General features: G+C 36.2%; 2 protein-coding genes across 2 annotated transcripts; both read left to right on the top strand.

The window, feature by feature from the left end:
• Positions 1-1,034: 1,034 nt before the first annotated feature.
• Positions 1,035-2,938, top strand: LOC115695947 (mitogen-activated protein kinase kinase kinase 18). Its single transcript, XM_030623054.2, has one exon. It carries the CDS (start codon positions 1,375-1,377, stop codon positions 2,812-2,814), a length of 1,440 nt encoding a protein of 479 aa, XP_030478914.1. The 5' UTR covers positions 1,035-1,374; the 3' UTR covers positions 2,815-2,938.
• A 7,137-nt stretch (positions 2,939-10,075) lies between these two features.
• LOC115724602 (mitogen-activated protein kinase kinase kinase 18) lies at positions 10,076-12,812 on the top strand. The gene has a single exon (XM_030653918.2). The coding sequence runs from the start codon at positions 10,293-10,295 to the stop codon at positions 11,622-11,624; it is 1,332 nt and encodes a 443-aa protein (XP_030509778.1). The 5' UTR covers positions 10,076-10,292; the 3' UTR covers positions 11,625-12,812.
• Positions 12,813-15,001: the final 2,189 nt, after the last annotated feature.

Here is a 15,001-nt window from a genome sequence, read left to right as displayed (position 1 = left end):
CTTGTGTTGGGGCGGTTGGTCCCCTATTCTCTAAACAATACAATTCAATTAAAGTGAGATGAGATTGAGTTGTGTTGTGTCTGTGTCTACTGTCTATAGCTGTAAAGGAGCTTCAGTTTAAAAAAACAAAAACTCATTTAGCCCTCTTTTTGTGCTGTAAATATTTCTTTTATAAATATATTTATATGGGCACCGACACAATGAATCACTTTCAACAGAATTTTCATCCTAGTGATCAAGTAACAAGCAAAGCCAATAAGTCATTCTCTTTTTTTTTTCGCTCTTCAAACATTTTTATATACATTATCTGAGGGGAAAAGATATTCATAAAAAGAAAATTTTTTGAATTGGTTTGAGTTAGAGATGGCTAAAATGGCAGATAATGAGGAAAAGAATTGGCTAAATCTCAATACTCTTGTTGGATTTTGACAGATTCCTTTCATGAAAAGTCACTTAATAAATAAATTTGTGGTTTCAATGGACCACACGTTTATCTCTAATCAAATATTAATTATAACACATGAGAATTAATAATATGTGTCTCCTTTGCTTTTATTTGCCTTTACGTTTTTGGAGAGGAATATTTATCGTTTGTTTTGTTTAACATAAAGATAATAAAATAAATATTGTACTGCTGATGTCCGAGAGTGTAGATAACAGTATAGTGGTAAATTCTGGATCACAGCTGGTAATATTTGGTCTCTAATTTCTTGAAGGAACAACTAACTAAAGAAAATATCGAAAGAAAATTTGTATCACATTTATTGAAACTTATTTCCAATATTTGACAAAATCCTAGGAAAACAGAACTAATATGTAGTTTGAAACTCAAGTGTGAATTCGTTATGTCCTAATGACAATTAAGAATCTAAAACTCCGCGTTGAAAAGCATTTTAAAGTCTTATCCAGAAACTAAAAAATGAAATGACTTGAGCTGTTTAATTAAGACGATATTTATATATAACAATAAAGAAAAGAATTTTAGAATTGTGTCCAAATAAAATTAAAGTAAACCTCTGTTTTAAAACTAGGATTAATAAGGCAAGGCGTAAGCGTTCACGTGTCGCCATGTGGACGGCTTTATTCCCAAGATAAGTAATTGCGGCTCCTAGACGGCCAGATATGTCAAACTCTCTCCTTTCGCCACATGTCCCAATTATATACGAAGTACCATCGATTATGGTACCCTAAACTAAACTAGTACTCAAAAAACAGCATATTCTTTTTTATTTTTTTTTAAATTTAATTTGTATATATAGCAAGCCTCTTTTTTCTTTTCTTTTCTCCTTAAACCGAAGGTAGATCACAAGGCCAAAAAAAAAAAAATAGCTCTGCTTCTCACTTGCTTTTACTTCTGTCTATGTACTCTGTTCCATGGAGTGGAAAAGAGGACACCCGATCGGCCGTGGAGCCACCTCAACAGTCTATCTCGCCACGGACAACGATTCAGGCGAACTATTAGCCGTTAAGTCAACGGATCTTTCTTCTTGTTTGGTTTTCTTGAGGAAAGAAAAGAGTTTTCTTTCAAAGCTAAGCTCTTCTTACATTGTAAAGTACTTGGATTATTTTGTCACTACAAATGATCAAAACAACTGTTCTCGCACACACAATCTTTGCATGGAGTATATGACCGGTGGCACACTTTCCGATGAGATCAGACGGCGAGGAGGGAGGCTTGATGAATCTTTGATCAAGCTCTACACGTATCAGATTCTTCAAGGTTTGGATTACCTTCATGGGAAAGGACTAGCTCATTGTGACATCAAGAGCCAGAATATCTTGGTTGGTGAAGAGGGTGTCAAAATTGCTGATTTGGGCTGTGCTAAATTGGTGAGAAGAGTTGATTGGATCGAAGATGAAGATTTGTACGAGTGGGATGCTGCATCTAAAATCTCTGGGACACCGGCTTTTATGGCGCCGGAAGTGGCGCGTGGGGAACAGCAGGGTGTTGAAGCTGATGTATGGGCTTTAGGATGTACAATAATTGAGATGGCCACCGGTGGTGGACCTTGGCCGGAGTTGAATGATCCGGCTTCGGCGCTTTACCATATAGGATATAGGAATTGCTTGCCAGAGCTTCCAAGTTGGCTGTCGGAGGAAGGAAAGGACTTCTTGAGCATGTGTTTAAAGAGGGACTCAAAGGAGAGGTGGACAGCTAAGGAACTTGTTGGCCACAGATTTGTTCAAGTGTTGGAGTCTCATTTGGGACAATATGAGGCCCAAAAGACATCTCCTAGTGGTGTTTTGGATAGAGACTTGTGGGATTTGTTGGAACTGTCGGAGTCTAATAATAGTAGTAGTAGTAATGAAGAGGTTCAACTTGATGTCTCGTTTTTGAGTTCAGCAGCTAAGGAAAGGATAAAGGTTTTGATTGGTAGTGGTGACACATTTTCTTGTCTTCCATGCACACCTGATTGGGGTTGGAGTAGTGATGATAATGATGATTGGTTCACTGTTAGAAGCAATGATTTTGAAGAAGACCCAGTTCTGGATTCTACTACTACAACATCTTTCGATTCAATTTTTCACGAACAAGGAGAGATTGTTTATCCCTCATTATTTGATGAAATGTCGTTTGATTATTATTATTCTGTTGAATCTATTAGTACAAATATTAGTTGTGAAACAAGTTTTGTTATGACATGTAATGATGTTGATCTCCAACTCCAAAACGAAAGTACAAATAAAGAAAAGAAATCAATTTTTTCCCACTGTCACTATGGATTCATACCTTTTACTTTCTTGTTTTCTCATTCTCAATATTTTTTATTTGAGTTAATTACGGGAAAATTTTCAAAAGTTTTACTTCCTTAACTAGCAATTAAACCTCCAAACTCAAGCCCATTTTGTTAGCAATTTGTCATTCTATTTATTTTTGGTTGTTAAGAGTGATGGTAAAATGTCCATGTGTATATATTGTATACATAGTACAATTCAATTGGTCCACCTAATAAAATATTAAAATAAAATAAACTTAAAATAATATAATAAATCATAATTTCTTTTAAATAAATTAGAAATTAAAATTAAAACAAACAAAAATCATTAAAAAAAAAAAAAAAACCCTATCTCCTCCACCCTTTCTTCTGCCTCCCTCTACTTTATTCTCTTTGCAGCTCACGGTTGCCATACCAGACAAGCCACACGCTGTCGCTGGCGGACCCCAAACCCCCTTCTCTAACCACCTCGCACTCTATCTCTCTCCCGTTTTAATCTCTCTCACACTCTCTTTCCCCCATTCGCTCTTTCTCTTTCTCATGAGCTGTCCACCCCAACTTCGGTCGAGATTTTTCTGGCCACACGATGGTGTGATAAATGCCATCTTCAAACTTGGGACCACCCGAAACTCCCAACCCTATATCTTAGTCCTTATTCTGTTGTCTTTTCATCGTTGTGAGTTCCTCATCGAAGATCAGGTCTTCGTGTCATTCAAGACATTTTTTTAAGCAAGTTTAGACTTCAACATGAGATCTTGTCGGAGACACTCATGTTTAGGTCTGATCGACCCACCTTCGTACCCAGTACAGGAAAATAATTTTGCTCTTGTGCTACCCTTGATTAGGGTTTATGCCCTAAAAAGCCTATGAAGACATTTCTGTTTATGAATAAGAGTTGAACATTTTTATATATGCTTGAATGTTAAATTACTAATATTTGATATTCAATAATTTATATATATATAAATGTTAACCCGGAAATTGATCTCGGTGATGTGGACATCAATATTTTACACGTGGTAAGAAAGAAAACATCTCAGAGTTGAGTAGTCCCAAGTCATAGCAGTCGACCTGAGAGGGGTCCCTAGCCCTATGCTTAGGTTGACTCTGGGAACTCCAAAATGGGTGTTTAGATTTTGCCAAGTTGTTTCCAACTCACTATCTTTTAGTATTATGTACCATAACAACATGAAGCATCCAAATTCAAGGATCAGGAGCTGAAAAATACATGAAACGACACCATATAAATTAACCCGGGCACCTAGGGTTTCACCTCGCGTCCAAGTTGACAACCAAAGTAGGGTTTCAGTTTTCGATGTTGTCTTAGTAAAAATGGGTCAAACTTTGTATTGGGACATGAATTAGACATGTCATGAATATATTTGAGGCATAAGAATCAGATTTGGAGAACTTCCATTTTTTAGCACACTAAGCACCAGATGGCACAGGCACCCAATGCCTAGGATGACATATTGTCAACCTGGACCACTTCCGAGCATCAAACCGAAAATCCATCTCGGGCATTTTCTTTGTCTTCATCCAAAATGAGAAAAAAAAAAGTACTTTTGAGGAAGAAACAGACCCAATTGGAGGCCAAAATGAAGGACCAGCTCCAAAGTTGACATTTTGTCAACCTCGGCCATTTTCTAGAAGTTTTTCGGAAAAATCTTCCAGGCATATTCTCCGTTTTTATGGAAGATTAAGATGCAAGTATTTGTGAGGAGGGAACGAAACTTTCTAAAGCTTGAAACTGGACCCAATGCCCAGGTTGACATATTGTCAACCCAAGATGTTTCCAATAATTTTCTGAAAAAACGCTCCGAACATTTTTTCCGTCATGAGAAATAATGAAGATAAAAATAAATTTAAGGAGAAAATGACAATTCTAAGGGCATGAAAGCTTAGCTAAGCACCCAAGTTATCTTGGTGTTGGGCTCGAGAATTCTCTTTGAAATGGTCATAAATGGGATAGGAGACCTCTTCCTCGATTTAAAGAACCTTGGAAGTATCAAAACAACAACCTAGAAGCTTTGAAAAGAGCACTCAATGCTCAGGTTGACATATGGCCTAGTGCACTGGGTTTTTCTTATCTAATTTTGATTCCGTCTCGACCATTTGTCTATTTTTTCTTAGTGACCAGAAGCTATGAAGTTAGAAGATTCATAGCTTCTAATTTAAGTTAAAAAGTACCCATAAGGTCAGATCATCTCTCTCTAATTTCTCTCTATAGAAATTAGAGCTTTCAGACTTAGCTATTTTTCTTTAATCTATCTCGTGAGAAATAAAAGTCAAAGTAGATGTATCTCCATTATTGTCGTGACACAGGGAGTGAACTACTATAAATTGTTGTGTCTCTCTTATTTATACTTAACTCATAATACATTCTCGCCAATCTAGCAAGTGGGTGTGGAAAGATATTTGTGTCTACAAATCACTTTCTACATGGTGGCAACACAGTCCTCAAGTGTTGAAAGAATAATCAAAACAACTGGCCAGCAAATTGGGGGCACGCCAGTCACTTAAACTGGTGATGGGACTACACCTACATCGTAGATGATGTGAGGTCTTGAAACCAGCTCCACAGCTCGTCCCCTAAGGCCACCAACAGCTCCTAGTAATAAACTAATGAGAAAATTTCACATGTGGAATCACGTTTAGATTTAAAAGACCCCGAGGAGGCCAATCCTCGGGTTGAACAACTTAACCAAATAGTGGTTGACCTGCAACAACAACTAGGGAATATTTTACCAGGATCTAGATTTACTAACAAGTATGTTGATTAACATCCTAATTATGAATATCTCTAAAACAATGAAATAAACACATAAGGGTTAAATAAACTATACATTGGTGGCAGCGGAATACAATGACCCATTCCGTTAAGATCTCTAGCCCTTAATTCCTTTCTGTAGCAGAGCACTATCAAGATCTGAACCTAGATCTCTTTCTCTCCTTCAGGTTTGGTTACCACCGTCTTACTCAATATGATTGAGTACTTGACTTGCTATGTGTGGGCATGGCACTCTATCACTCAAAGTTTCGAATATGGTGAAAAAAAATGAAGGAGGTTTGAAATCACTATTGAAGGTGTCTCTTATCTACTAGTTGTCAGAGAATGAAAACTAGATTTGGTAGGTTGAATAGTCAAGTGGACAAGAGAATGAGATGATAACATCATGTTCCTTTTTCAGTGTTTCAACTAGGGCTTAGGGCTGAATTATATGCATTAAAAAGAATAAAATACTGGGCAAAAATCACTTAATGGTCGTACATGAAAAGGAGCAATCTCTAGTTACAATTTTGCTACTTTTTTTAACCACTTATTCTTCTTTCAATAATACCATATTTTCCTATTCAATCCTATAAATGCCAAAACTATTTATTTAATAATTATAATTAATTTTCAAATAAAATTGTCATTTATATCATTTATTAATTAGATCATGCAAAGTCTCTTAATTAATAAACTGACCCCAAAACCTCTTTTCTTCACAATTAAGCCCTTGCTTAGTAAAAATTCATAAATAAGACATAGTCTAATTTTAGAATTATAATTTATTAATTAAAATCAATTAACTGAGTCTACAAGCAGTGTTATCTCAACTAGTGAGGGGACTATGGGCCTATATGACCAAGCTTTAAATAAGTAGATCTAGAATTTATAAAGTAAATTCTCTAACTTATTAATTTTTCCTTGCACCACTATAGATTTGGAATTGAATAGCACTCTCAATTATATAGAACGCTCTATATGTACCACGATATAGATACGTTATGATTATCCATTGTTACAGTCATAATTGTCAAAGATCCTCTATAGATGATCTACACTGAATAGGGAAAAATTTACCGTTCTACCCTTCAATGTATTTTATCCTTAAAACACTTATCTACGTATAAATGATACTTCAGTAAACTAATATAATTACTGAAATAAGGCCTCAATCATTTAACTCTATTCAGCCAAGCTCAAAGGAAATCATCATTTCACTTTTTAATACTTATAGAAGCTATAGATTCTATATATATATATGATCAACGATCCCACTCAATTGAACTACAAGGTTCCCAAGATGTAAATATCTGCCAGAACCATAGGTTAGCATCCATAAACAACTTGAAGAACATAAATAATACAGCTAAGTTGAACCTAACCATATCAGGATTAAGATCCATAGACCTAAGATCAACCATTGATATTGACTTAGAAAGATATAACAGTAAGTTTATGATATCTTATCAAAGATCAATATCGGTTCCTTCAAATGTATACTTCATACATCCGATACTGGTAAACTTTGCCAATATTCTGGAAAGGATATAACACTTATCCAAGGTGTAAGTATACCTTATCGCCGATTATCATGTCAGTCTAAATCCAGTGAACTGACAAATCATGGGAATTAAACTTTTGAACATATAATAATGATTATCGACATTGATAGTTTTTTGGATATCTTGTGTGCTCATGGTGCAGAATGTTATTATGGCCTTGCATTAACCGTAAAGTAGCTCGTAAGTTCTAAAGCTTAGTATCATCTTCAATTGGCCTTTGACTGTTTGTGATGGACAAGATTTCAGTGCTAGGAGTGATCTGCTCGATCTTCGTACTGGTATTCCCAGTTTCTTGCACACCTGGATTGAACCTAGGCAGAGGGGAAGTCACTCCATGGCTTACCGTTGGTGGTTTAGTATTGACTTGTCCAAGGGTTGTCCCTGGTACATCTCTTGCCTTTTTAGGTGGCTACACGTTTAGATCTGTCACCATTAGATCGACTGGATCAATTTGAACTCCCCTTCGAGTTTGCACAAACATCCTGTGCCCTGTAAAAGACTTAAGACAAAAACTTGTTTCTTTGCTCTTAATGGAAGCACCAAAATATTAACCTCGCTTTTAGCCAACGACAGTGAATCTTAATTAAATCGATTAGATTAAATAAATAATAGCAAGCAAACAATAATTAGTAAAGAAAATATCAAAATTTCTAGAGGTTGGACCCTGCGATAGTATTAATAACCTACTCATCTTTTTATTGTATTAACTTGTGAGACAAAGAATGAAGTATTCCTTCTTGAAAGCTTTTACAAATGATCTCTGAGTAATTCTCTCTTAGATCAATATTTCTCTCTTGAGTGTTATCTTTAATTAAATTTGTGTCCCCCAATAGTGAGATGCAACCACCATTTTATAGGGGTTAATTACATAGAATGGTTTCTCTTAATCTATAAGAAATAAAATAGGAAAATAATATGTTTCCATAATTACAATGAAGAAATCAGGCAAGTCTAGGCTGATTGCCTTTATTCTTTGAAGGTACGATCAATCCCACAAAAGTACGGATTACTTCCTGTCATGCAAGCTTGGAGATATCATCGATCACTACTAAAATTACCAACTCATATCTCTTGGTCGGTGCATGCGAGTTGATCACAGGACTGAGCTGGTCGAATGTCCATTGATGACTCTATCCGGACATCCTGCTATGTATGTACAATTTAGACCTTCATATCAATCCTTGTGAGTTGCTAAGACTAAAACTATCTGCCCAGATTGAGAAATGCAAGACACGTGTCATTCAACTATATGCCACATCATAGTGTAAAAAATAAGATAACAAGCATTAACAACATTCCTTCCAATTTTTCTCACCTCTCCACTAGTTCTAACCCAAAAAGCAAGATTGAGAAATTAGAGTTTCAAGAAAGAAAGGATGAAGAAGGAGAAAAGGACAAAAAAAAAATTATGGTTGTGGTGGAGTAATGGGAGAGATCGAAAGTGAGAGAGAGGAGATGGTAAAATAGATTTGGGGTTTGTTTGTTTGTTAAATCTGGATTGTTTAAATTTTGTTTTATTTTCGTTTAACCTTTTCTTTGTGATTTGACTATGAAAAATAGGCTGCGAAGATGGTGGGTAATGGTGGTTTTGTCGCAATGGATGGTTATGATGGTTTCAGCGCAATGGATGATTATGAAAAATAGGATTTGAGATTTAGATAGAGAGGGTGAGAAAAAAGAGAAAGGAAAAATATGGAAAAAGAAATAATTAAATTTATTTTTATTTATTTTTTATTTTTTAGAATGAATTATTTTTTATTTTAAGTAAATTTATTTTAATATATATTTTTTAAAATATTTAATTACGTGAGCCAATAATATTATAACATGTGTACACCGTGTCCATGTGGATAATATCCTAAGTACACATAGACAGTCAACTTAACAATTAACTACTAAAAAGGAATAGAAAGGAATAAGTGTTAACATAATTTGAATTTAGAGATTTTACCGTCAAAAAATAATTTTGAAGAATTAATTACTAGTGAGATGACCCTATAAGTAGTTATGCCACAATTAACTCGTATATTTAAATATTTTCACTCAAAACTAGTTCTAGAAGTGGCCTTTTATGCTAATAACATAATCAATTTGGCTCCTAAAATTCTGAATAATAAGCGCCACTGCCAAAGCCCTTGATGATGGCCTTATGTGGTTCACAAAATTTGGTAGTTTGGAATGTGAATAAACCATAAGGATTCTCATTACATGTATTCCATCCACATACCCCGATAAACAAGCCACAACTAGTGGATCTACCTTAATTTCAACTCTCACAACATGGTTATGGAACCACAAGATCCGGAAGTTCAGTTTTTTTACCCTTTTTGAAAAATTAATTAATTTATTTTTTTCAAAAAAATAATTTAAATTTAAATTGCAATTTTATCATGAAGAACGGCTGTCTTTCAACTTGGTTGTATGCATTGTTTCTCGTAAGCACTCTAATCACTTTAAATTATTCCTTTCGGTTTGACCCATATTAGATATTTAATTCCCAATTAAATTCTTGCTAAACTCCTTTGATATTCTCTGGTAAGGGCTTTTATTTGAAGTGTGGTTTGTTCCAATGGTGGGGTTGTGTAGCTTATACACTAATTCACAGTTATTTAGGATCCCTTTGTCAGTGACTCTCTATAATACATGATAATACTATACTAATTAATCGGTGACCCTCTTTTTCTTTATGCATGGCCTTTTTAGCCTATATTCCACTAATGGCCGCGGCTCTTGTGCTGACGTACTTGTGAAGTAATGAAGATGCTTTGTTCTTTCGGAATAACTCAAGAGACATTTCTTTGAACTTATCTCATTCTTTCTTTTTTTGGGTGGGTTGAATTATTAAAATATATAAAAACTAAACCAAACCAAACAAAACCAATCCAATGCTCTAGTTGACTTTAACATAAAGTCAATCCAACTTAAGAGGTCAAATTCATAAAAATAAACAAAACACGGAATGATGAATTTTCAATGTGAACACAGCGAGACTTTGAGTTTACGAGGCAAGTGGGAAAGGTCAACTAACTTGTAATTTACTTTTTTCTTTCAAGTCTTTTTCTTTCATGCCATTTGAAGGTTGATTTAAGACTATTGAGCAAACCAAAGTACCAAACACGTGACAGGCCTATATATATACGCTTTAGTAATCTAAAGTTTAAAGACACCAAAAAACCCCCAAAAAAGAGAGAATAGACTTTCAAACACTCCCAATTCTCAGTTTCTTCTCTTATTGATCTTATGGAATGGACAAGAGGAGACATGATTGGCCGGGGCTCCACCGCCGCTGTATACCTCGCCGCCGGAGTATCTTCCGGTGACATATTCGCAGTCAAATCCACCGAGCTTTCTTTCTCCAAACTCTTGCAAAAAGAGCAATCTTTCCTCTCAAACCTAAACTCTCCTCACCTCGTTAAGTACATGGGCTTTGATATCACAAACGAGAACGACTGCCTTTTCTACAATCTTTTCATGGAGTATCTCCCACGTGGCACTCTAAGAGACGAAATCCGGAGGCAAGGAGGGAAGCTAGACGAGACCAAGATCAGAAGGTACACATGGGAGATTCTCCATGGTTTGGAGTATCTTCACTCGAATGGTTTGGTCCATTGCGATATCAAGAGCTCGAATATCTTGATGGGAAGTAAGAACGTCAAGATTTCCGATCTGGGCTGTGCTACAACGGTCGGGAAAGTTACCGGCGATGGAGATTCGGGCTTGGGTAAGTTTTCCGGTACACCAGTTTTCATGGCACCGGAAGTAGTCAGGGGAGAAGAACAGGGTTTTGAAGCTGATATTTGGGCTCTTGGCTGCACAGTCATTGAAATGGCCACTGGAGAGAATCCTTGGCCGGAGGTAGATGACCCCTTATCAGCTCTTTACCGAATCGGGTTTTCAGATGATTTACCAGTGTTTCCGAGCTGGTTTTCCGAGAAAGCTAAGCATTTTTTGGAAATTTGCTTTAAAAAAGATCCGAAACAGAGAATGGCAGCTGCTGAGCTTCTGAAACATCCATTTTTTGAGGAGATGAAATCTGAGACAGAGCAAGTGAAGGAGCTTGTAGCCTCTTCTTCTTCTTCTTCTTCTTCTTCTTCTTCTCCAAAGAGTGTTTTTGATCACAATGTTTGGGACTCGTTTGATGAAGAGAACCATGAAATTTCTTCTTTGAGCTCTGCTTCTGAAAGAATAGAAAGATTGGTTGGTGGTGACTCTGTCTTTACAATTTCGAATTGGTCTTCGGACCAAGATTGGATCACAGTTAGGAGTAATGTCGTTGAAGAAAGCGATGAGTTTTGTGATATAAACGACACTTTAGAGATGTCGTTTATGGGAGTTCAATTGGAAGAGCTTCCTAGCTCAATGTTTGATTATGTAAATACTATTAGTAGTAGTTCTGTTAAAGTTGGTAGAAAAAGAGGTTTCTTAGTGGCATTTGAGAATGTCGAAATTGATATTGTACCTGCAAAAGTTTCGAAGCGAAAAAATGAAAAAATTAGTCCTGTTCGATACCAATTGTTTTTATCACTATATTTTTCTTTTTTTTACAAAAAAGCTAATCACGTATGGAAGTAGTAAGAGAACACTAGGAAATTCAATACCGAGAATAACCCTATACCAACTAAACCAACAAATTAAACATCAAGGTAGAAAATGACGTTTACAAACACTTCACGGAATTGAGTTTGCAACCCCAAAACCACAATGTATATATAAAATCAAAGACACGAAAAATTAAGAATACTTTCGATCAACCCCAAAACCCTAGCTGAATACGACCTCATCTTCTTCCTTCTTTAAGAATCTCGAGCTTCAAACCCTAGCCTTCGAACCAGCAAAACCCAAAAGCAAAACAAGAGCTAAACAACAACAAAGATTTAGATGATCATCGTTGGTTAAAGATAAACAGAACAAACTCACAAGAACACAAAGAAATTTGATCTCAGAGCTCACCTTAAAATTAGGGCTACGTCTTCGTCAAACTCGTCTTAGATGCTTGATCGTGCACTATCAATCATCAACAAGTTACAAGAATCAGATGAAGATTCCATCTACAAATTACAACATGTAATCTCAAAATCCTCTCTCTGTTTTCGTTTACAAAGTTTCTCTCAAACTTTTCCCTCTTTAACTCTCTGTCTTTCTTTCTTTCTTTCTCGATCTCTTTCCTCTCTCTCTCTAACTGAGATGCAAGATTGATCACATAGTACTCTCTTCTAAAGCATCTTTTCATTTTATCGAGGTAGAGAACTATTAGATGCAAGTGAATGAGTCTGTTCTTAAGTTGGGCAGTTAGTTGTATCTAATTTTAATATTGTTGTACCTTTCTGGTTTTGTTATGTAATTTTAATAAGTGGTTGATAGTGCTGAAAGGGACTACTTATATGGGAATTTAACAACAATTTTTGCCTAAATTTTTATATGGGCAGTCGTAGATTAGTTTTCCTTTGTCTCTAAGGGTCCAAGCTTGAGTTCGTTTCTCAATCACCAACCTGTGTCAACTCCCAGTAAGTTCCTACAGTGCTTGAACTTGCTAATAGTCACAATCTTAGTCCCCATATCTGTTGGGTTATCCTCTGCGGGGACATTCACAATCTGTACCTCCCCTTATGTCACATTGTCCCTAATAAAGTTACTTTATCTCTACATGTTTAGTTCTGTCATGGAACACTGGGCTTCTACATAGATGAACACAACTCTAACAATCTGAGTAGACTCTAGGTACCTCTTTCAGTAATTATTTCTTCTAATAATCCTTTCATCCATATAGCTTTCTTTATTGCCTCTATAGTTGATATATACTCAGATTCTGTAGTTGACAAAAGCAACTACAAGTTAGAGTTTCTAACTCACACAGTTTCCTCCAAGCACGATAATATAGGATGATGTAGACTTTCTACTATCCCTACCTCCAGCATCACTATAGCCTTCAATAGCGGTGTTGTTCTTCTGTTGTTTGTAGGCTAGGCCAATCTTAGTTGTTCTAGCTAGGTATCTAAAAACCCATTTCATTGTTAGCCAATGAATTTTCTCAGGATTAGACATGTACTTGCTCAAGGTACTAATAGCAAAAGCCAAGTCTGGTCTTGTATAAACCATTAGGTACATTATTATTCCAACTAAACTTGAGTAGAAGGGACCTTCCTCATGGCTTTATTTTCTACTTCTATCTTAGGACATTGATCCTTAATTAGTCTTTACTAGCTAGTAATAGATTGAGAAGTTGTTTTTGATCCATTCATAGAGAATTCCTCTATGATTTTTTTAATATAGTTTTCTTGGGCTAAGAACACTTCCCCAAGCTTCTGGTCCCTCTTTGTAGTAATTCTTAGGTCTTAGAAGCTATCGCCAGGTCTTTCATCTCAAGTTCAGTCTTTAGTAACCTTATCATTCCATCAACCTTAGACCTTTCCTTAAAGATAATTAACATGCCATCTACATATAACAACAAGTAGATGACACTGTTGACATTAGTGCCTTTATAGTAAAAAATAGTATCATAGTAGCTTCTTGAGAACTCTTGTTTCATCTTAAAAGTGTCAAACCTTTTGTTCTATTGCCTTAGGGGCTGTTTAATTCCATACCAGGACTTAATCAACTTACAAATATGGTTTTCTTTCCCTTTCTCTAAATACCCTTCTAGTTGGGTCATGTATCTCTTCCTAGTTCTCCATGTAGAAAGGTAGTGGTGACATCCATTTGATCTATTCTTCTTAAGAGATCCCATCTCTTCATGCATTGCATTATTCCATTCCTTGGAATTCCTCCCCTTAACCGCTTCTTCATAGGTCTTAGGTTCCATGTTGTCTATTTCCAAGTTTGTTACTAGTGCATAGGCCAACTCTTCACACCAGATGTTACAATTGTACTTTTGATTAGGTTTTTGAGTCATCTTAGCCCTATCCCTTGCCAATTGATAATATGTTAGGTCCTCTTGTGTGCCTTCATCCCTGATCTCTTGTTGAGTGTCAATTTCTTCCACCTGAACAATGTTGTCAGGTTATTGAGTCTGAGCTGGTTCCATCTGAACCATTTCATGTGTATCTTCATTTTGTTCCACCTGAACAGAATCTGTCTGAACTTTTGTACCTGCAAGGTTAGTATCTTCTTTTCTTGTACTAGGAGTTCCATTAGGTAAACAAGGGAAAGTATTTTCCTAAAACATAACATTCCTATTGTTCTTAGTTGTAAAACCACCATTTTCCCTTACCCATGGTTGTTATCTGCGTTTCTACGAGGTATGACACATGACATTTATTAAAGAAGGTAAAATTAATCGTCTATTACTTGAAGTCCTTTAAAATTGCTCTGTCACTGAAAGGTATCCTCGAACCAAGAATCTTCCAAAATGAAGGGGCACGTAAAAGCCTATCCACGACTACCTTAGCTTCCCAAATTCAGATGGCAGAAAAGGAAGCTTGTCTCCCGAACCTGGAAGAATCAAACAGGGAAGTTTGCTTGGAGTATCACCAAGCTTATATTTGAAGGACCTAGTGGACATTGACCCTCACTGTGTATCGCAGATATTGACTTTTTCCACACAACAGGCCATCAAAGTGACAGTTATTTCCTGGCAGAATCTGATCTTGTCTCCTACATCTGAGCATGGTAGTGCATGCACCACCACCATCCTTTTACCACATGGACACTACAGACTTTAGCTTATAAAGGAACAAGCTTTGAATGATACGCATCCCTTGATTTCAAAGGTTAAACTTTTATGTGACACGTGTCCAAGTGGTACAAAATGGTCCCCATTATCCAGCTGCTACACACACGGGCATAATGCTACCCACGGGATCAACTAGAGAGCTCTACATTGCATGTAATTTACTCCAACAGTGGGATTAATATAGAAATCTTAGGTGGGTGATGGGTTTGTCCATACCCGCCACTTAGCCTATAAATACCCCTTTATTCTCATGCAAAGGGGTCAAGCCAAAAACACATAG

This window comes from Cannabis sativa, chromosome 6 (assembly GCF_029168945.1).
Source record: "Cannabis sativa cultivar Pink pepper isolate KNU-18-1 chromosome 6, ASM2916894v1, whole genome shotgun sequence".
Lineage (NCBI taxonomy): Eukaryota > Viridiplantae > Streptophyta > Magnoliopsida > Rosales > Cannabaceae > Cannabis > Cannabis sativa.
Note: the sequence above shows the minus strand (reverse complement) of the source record. Positions and strands in the feature narration are given on the sequence as shown.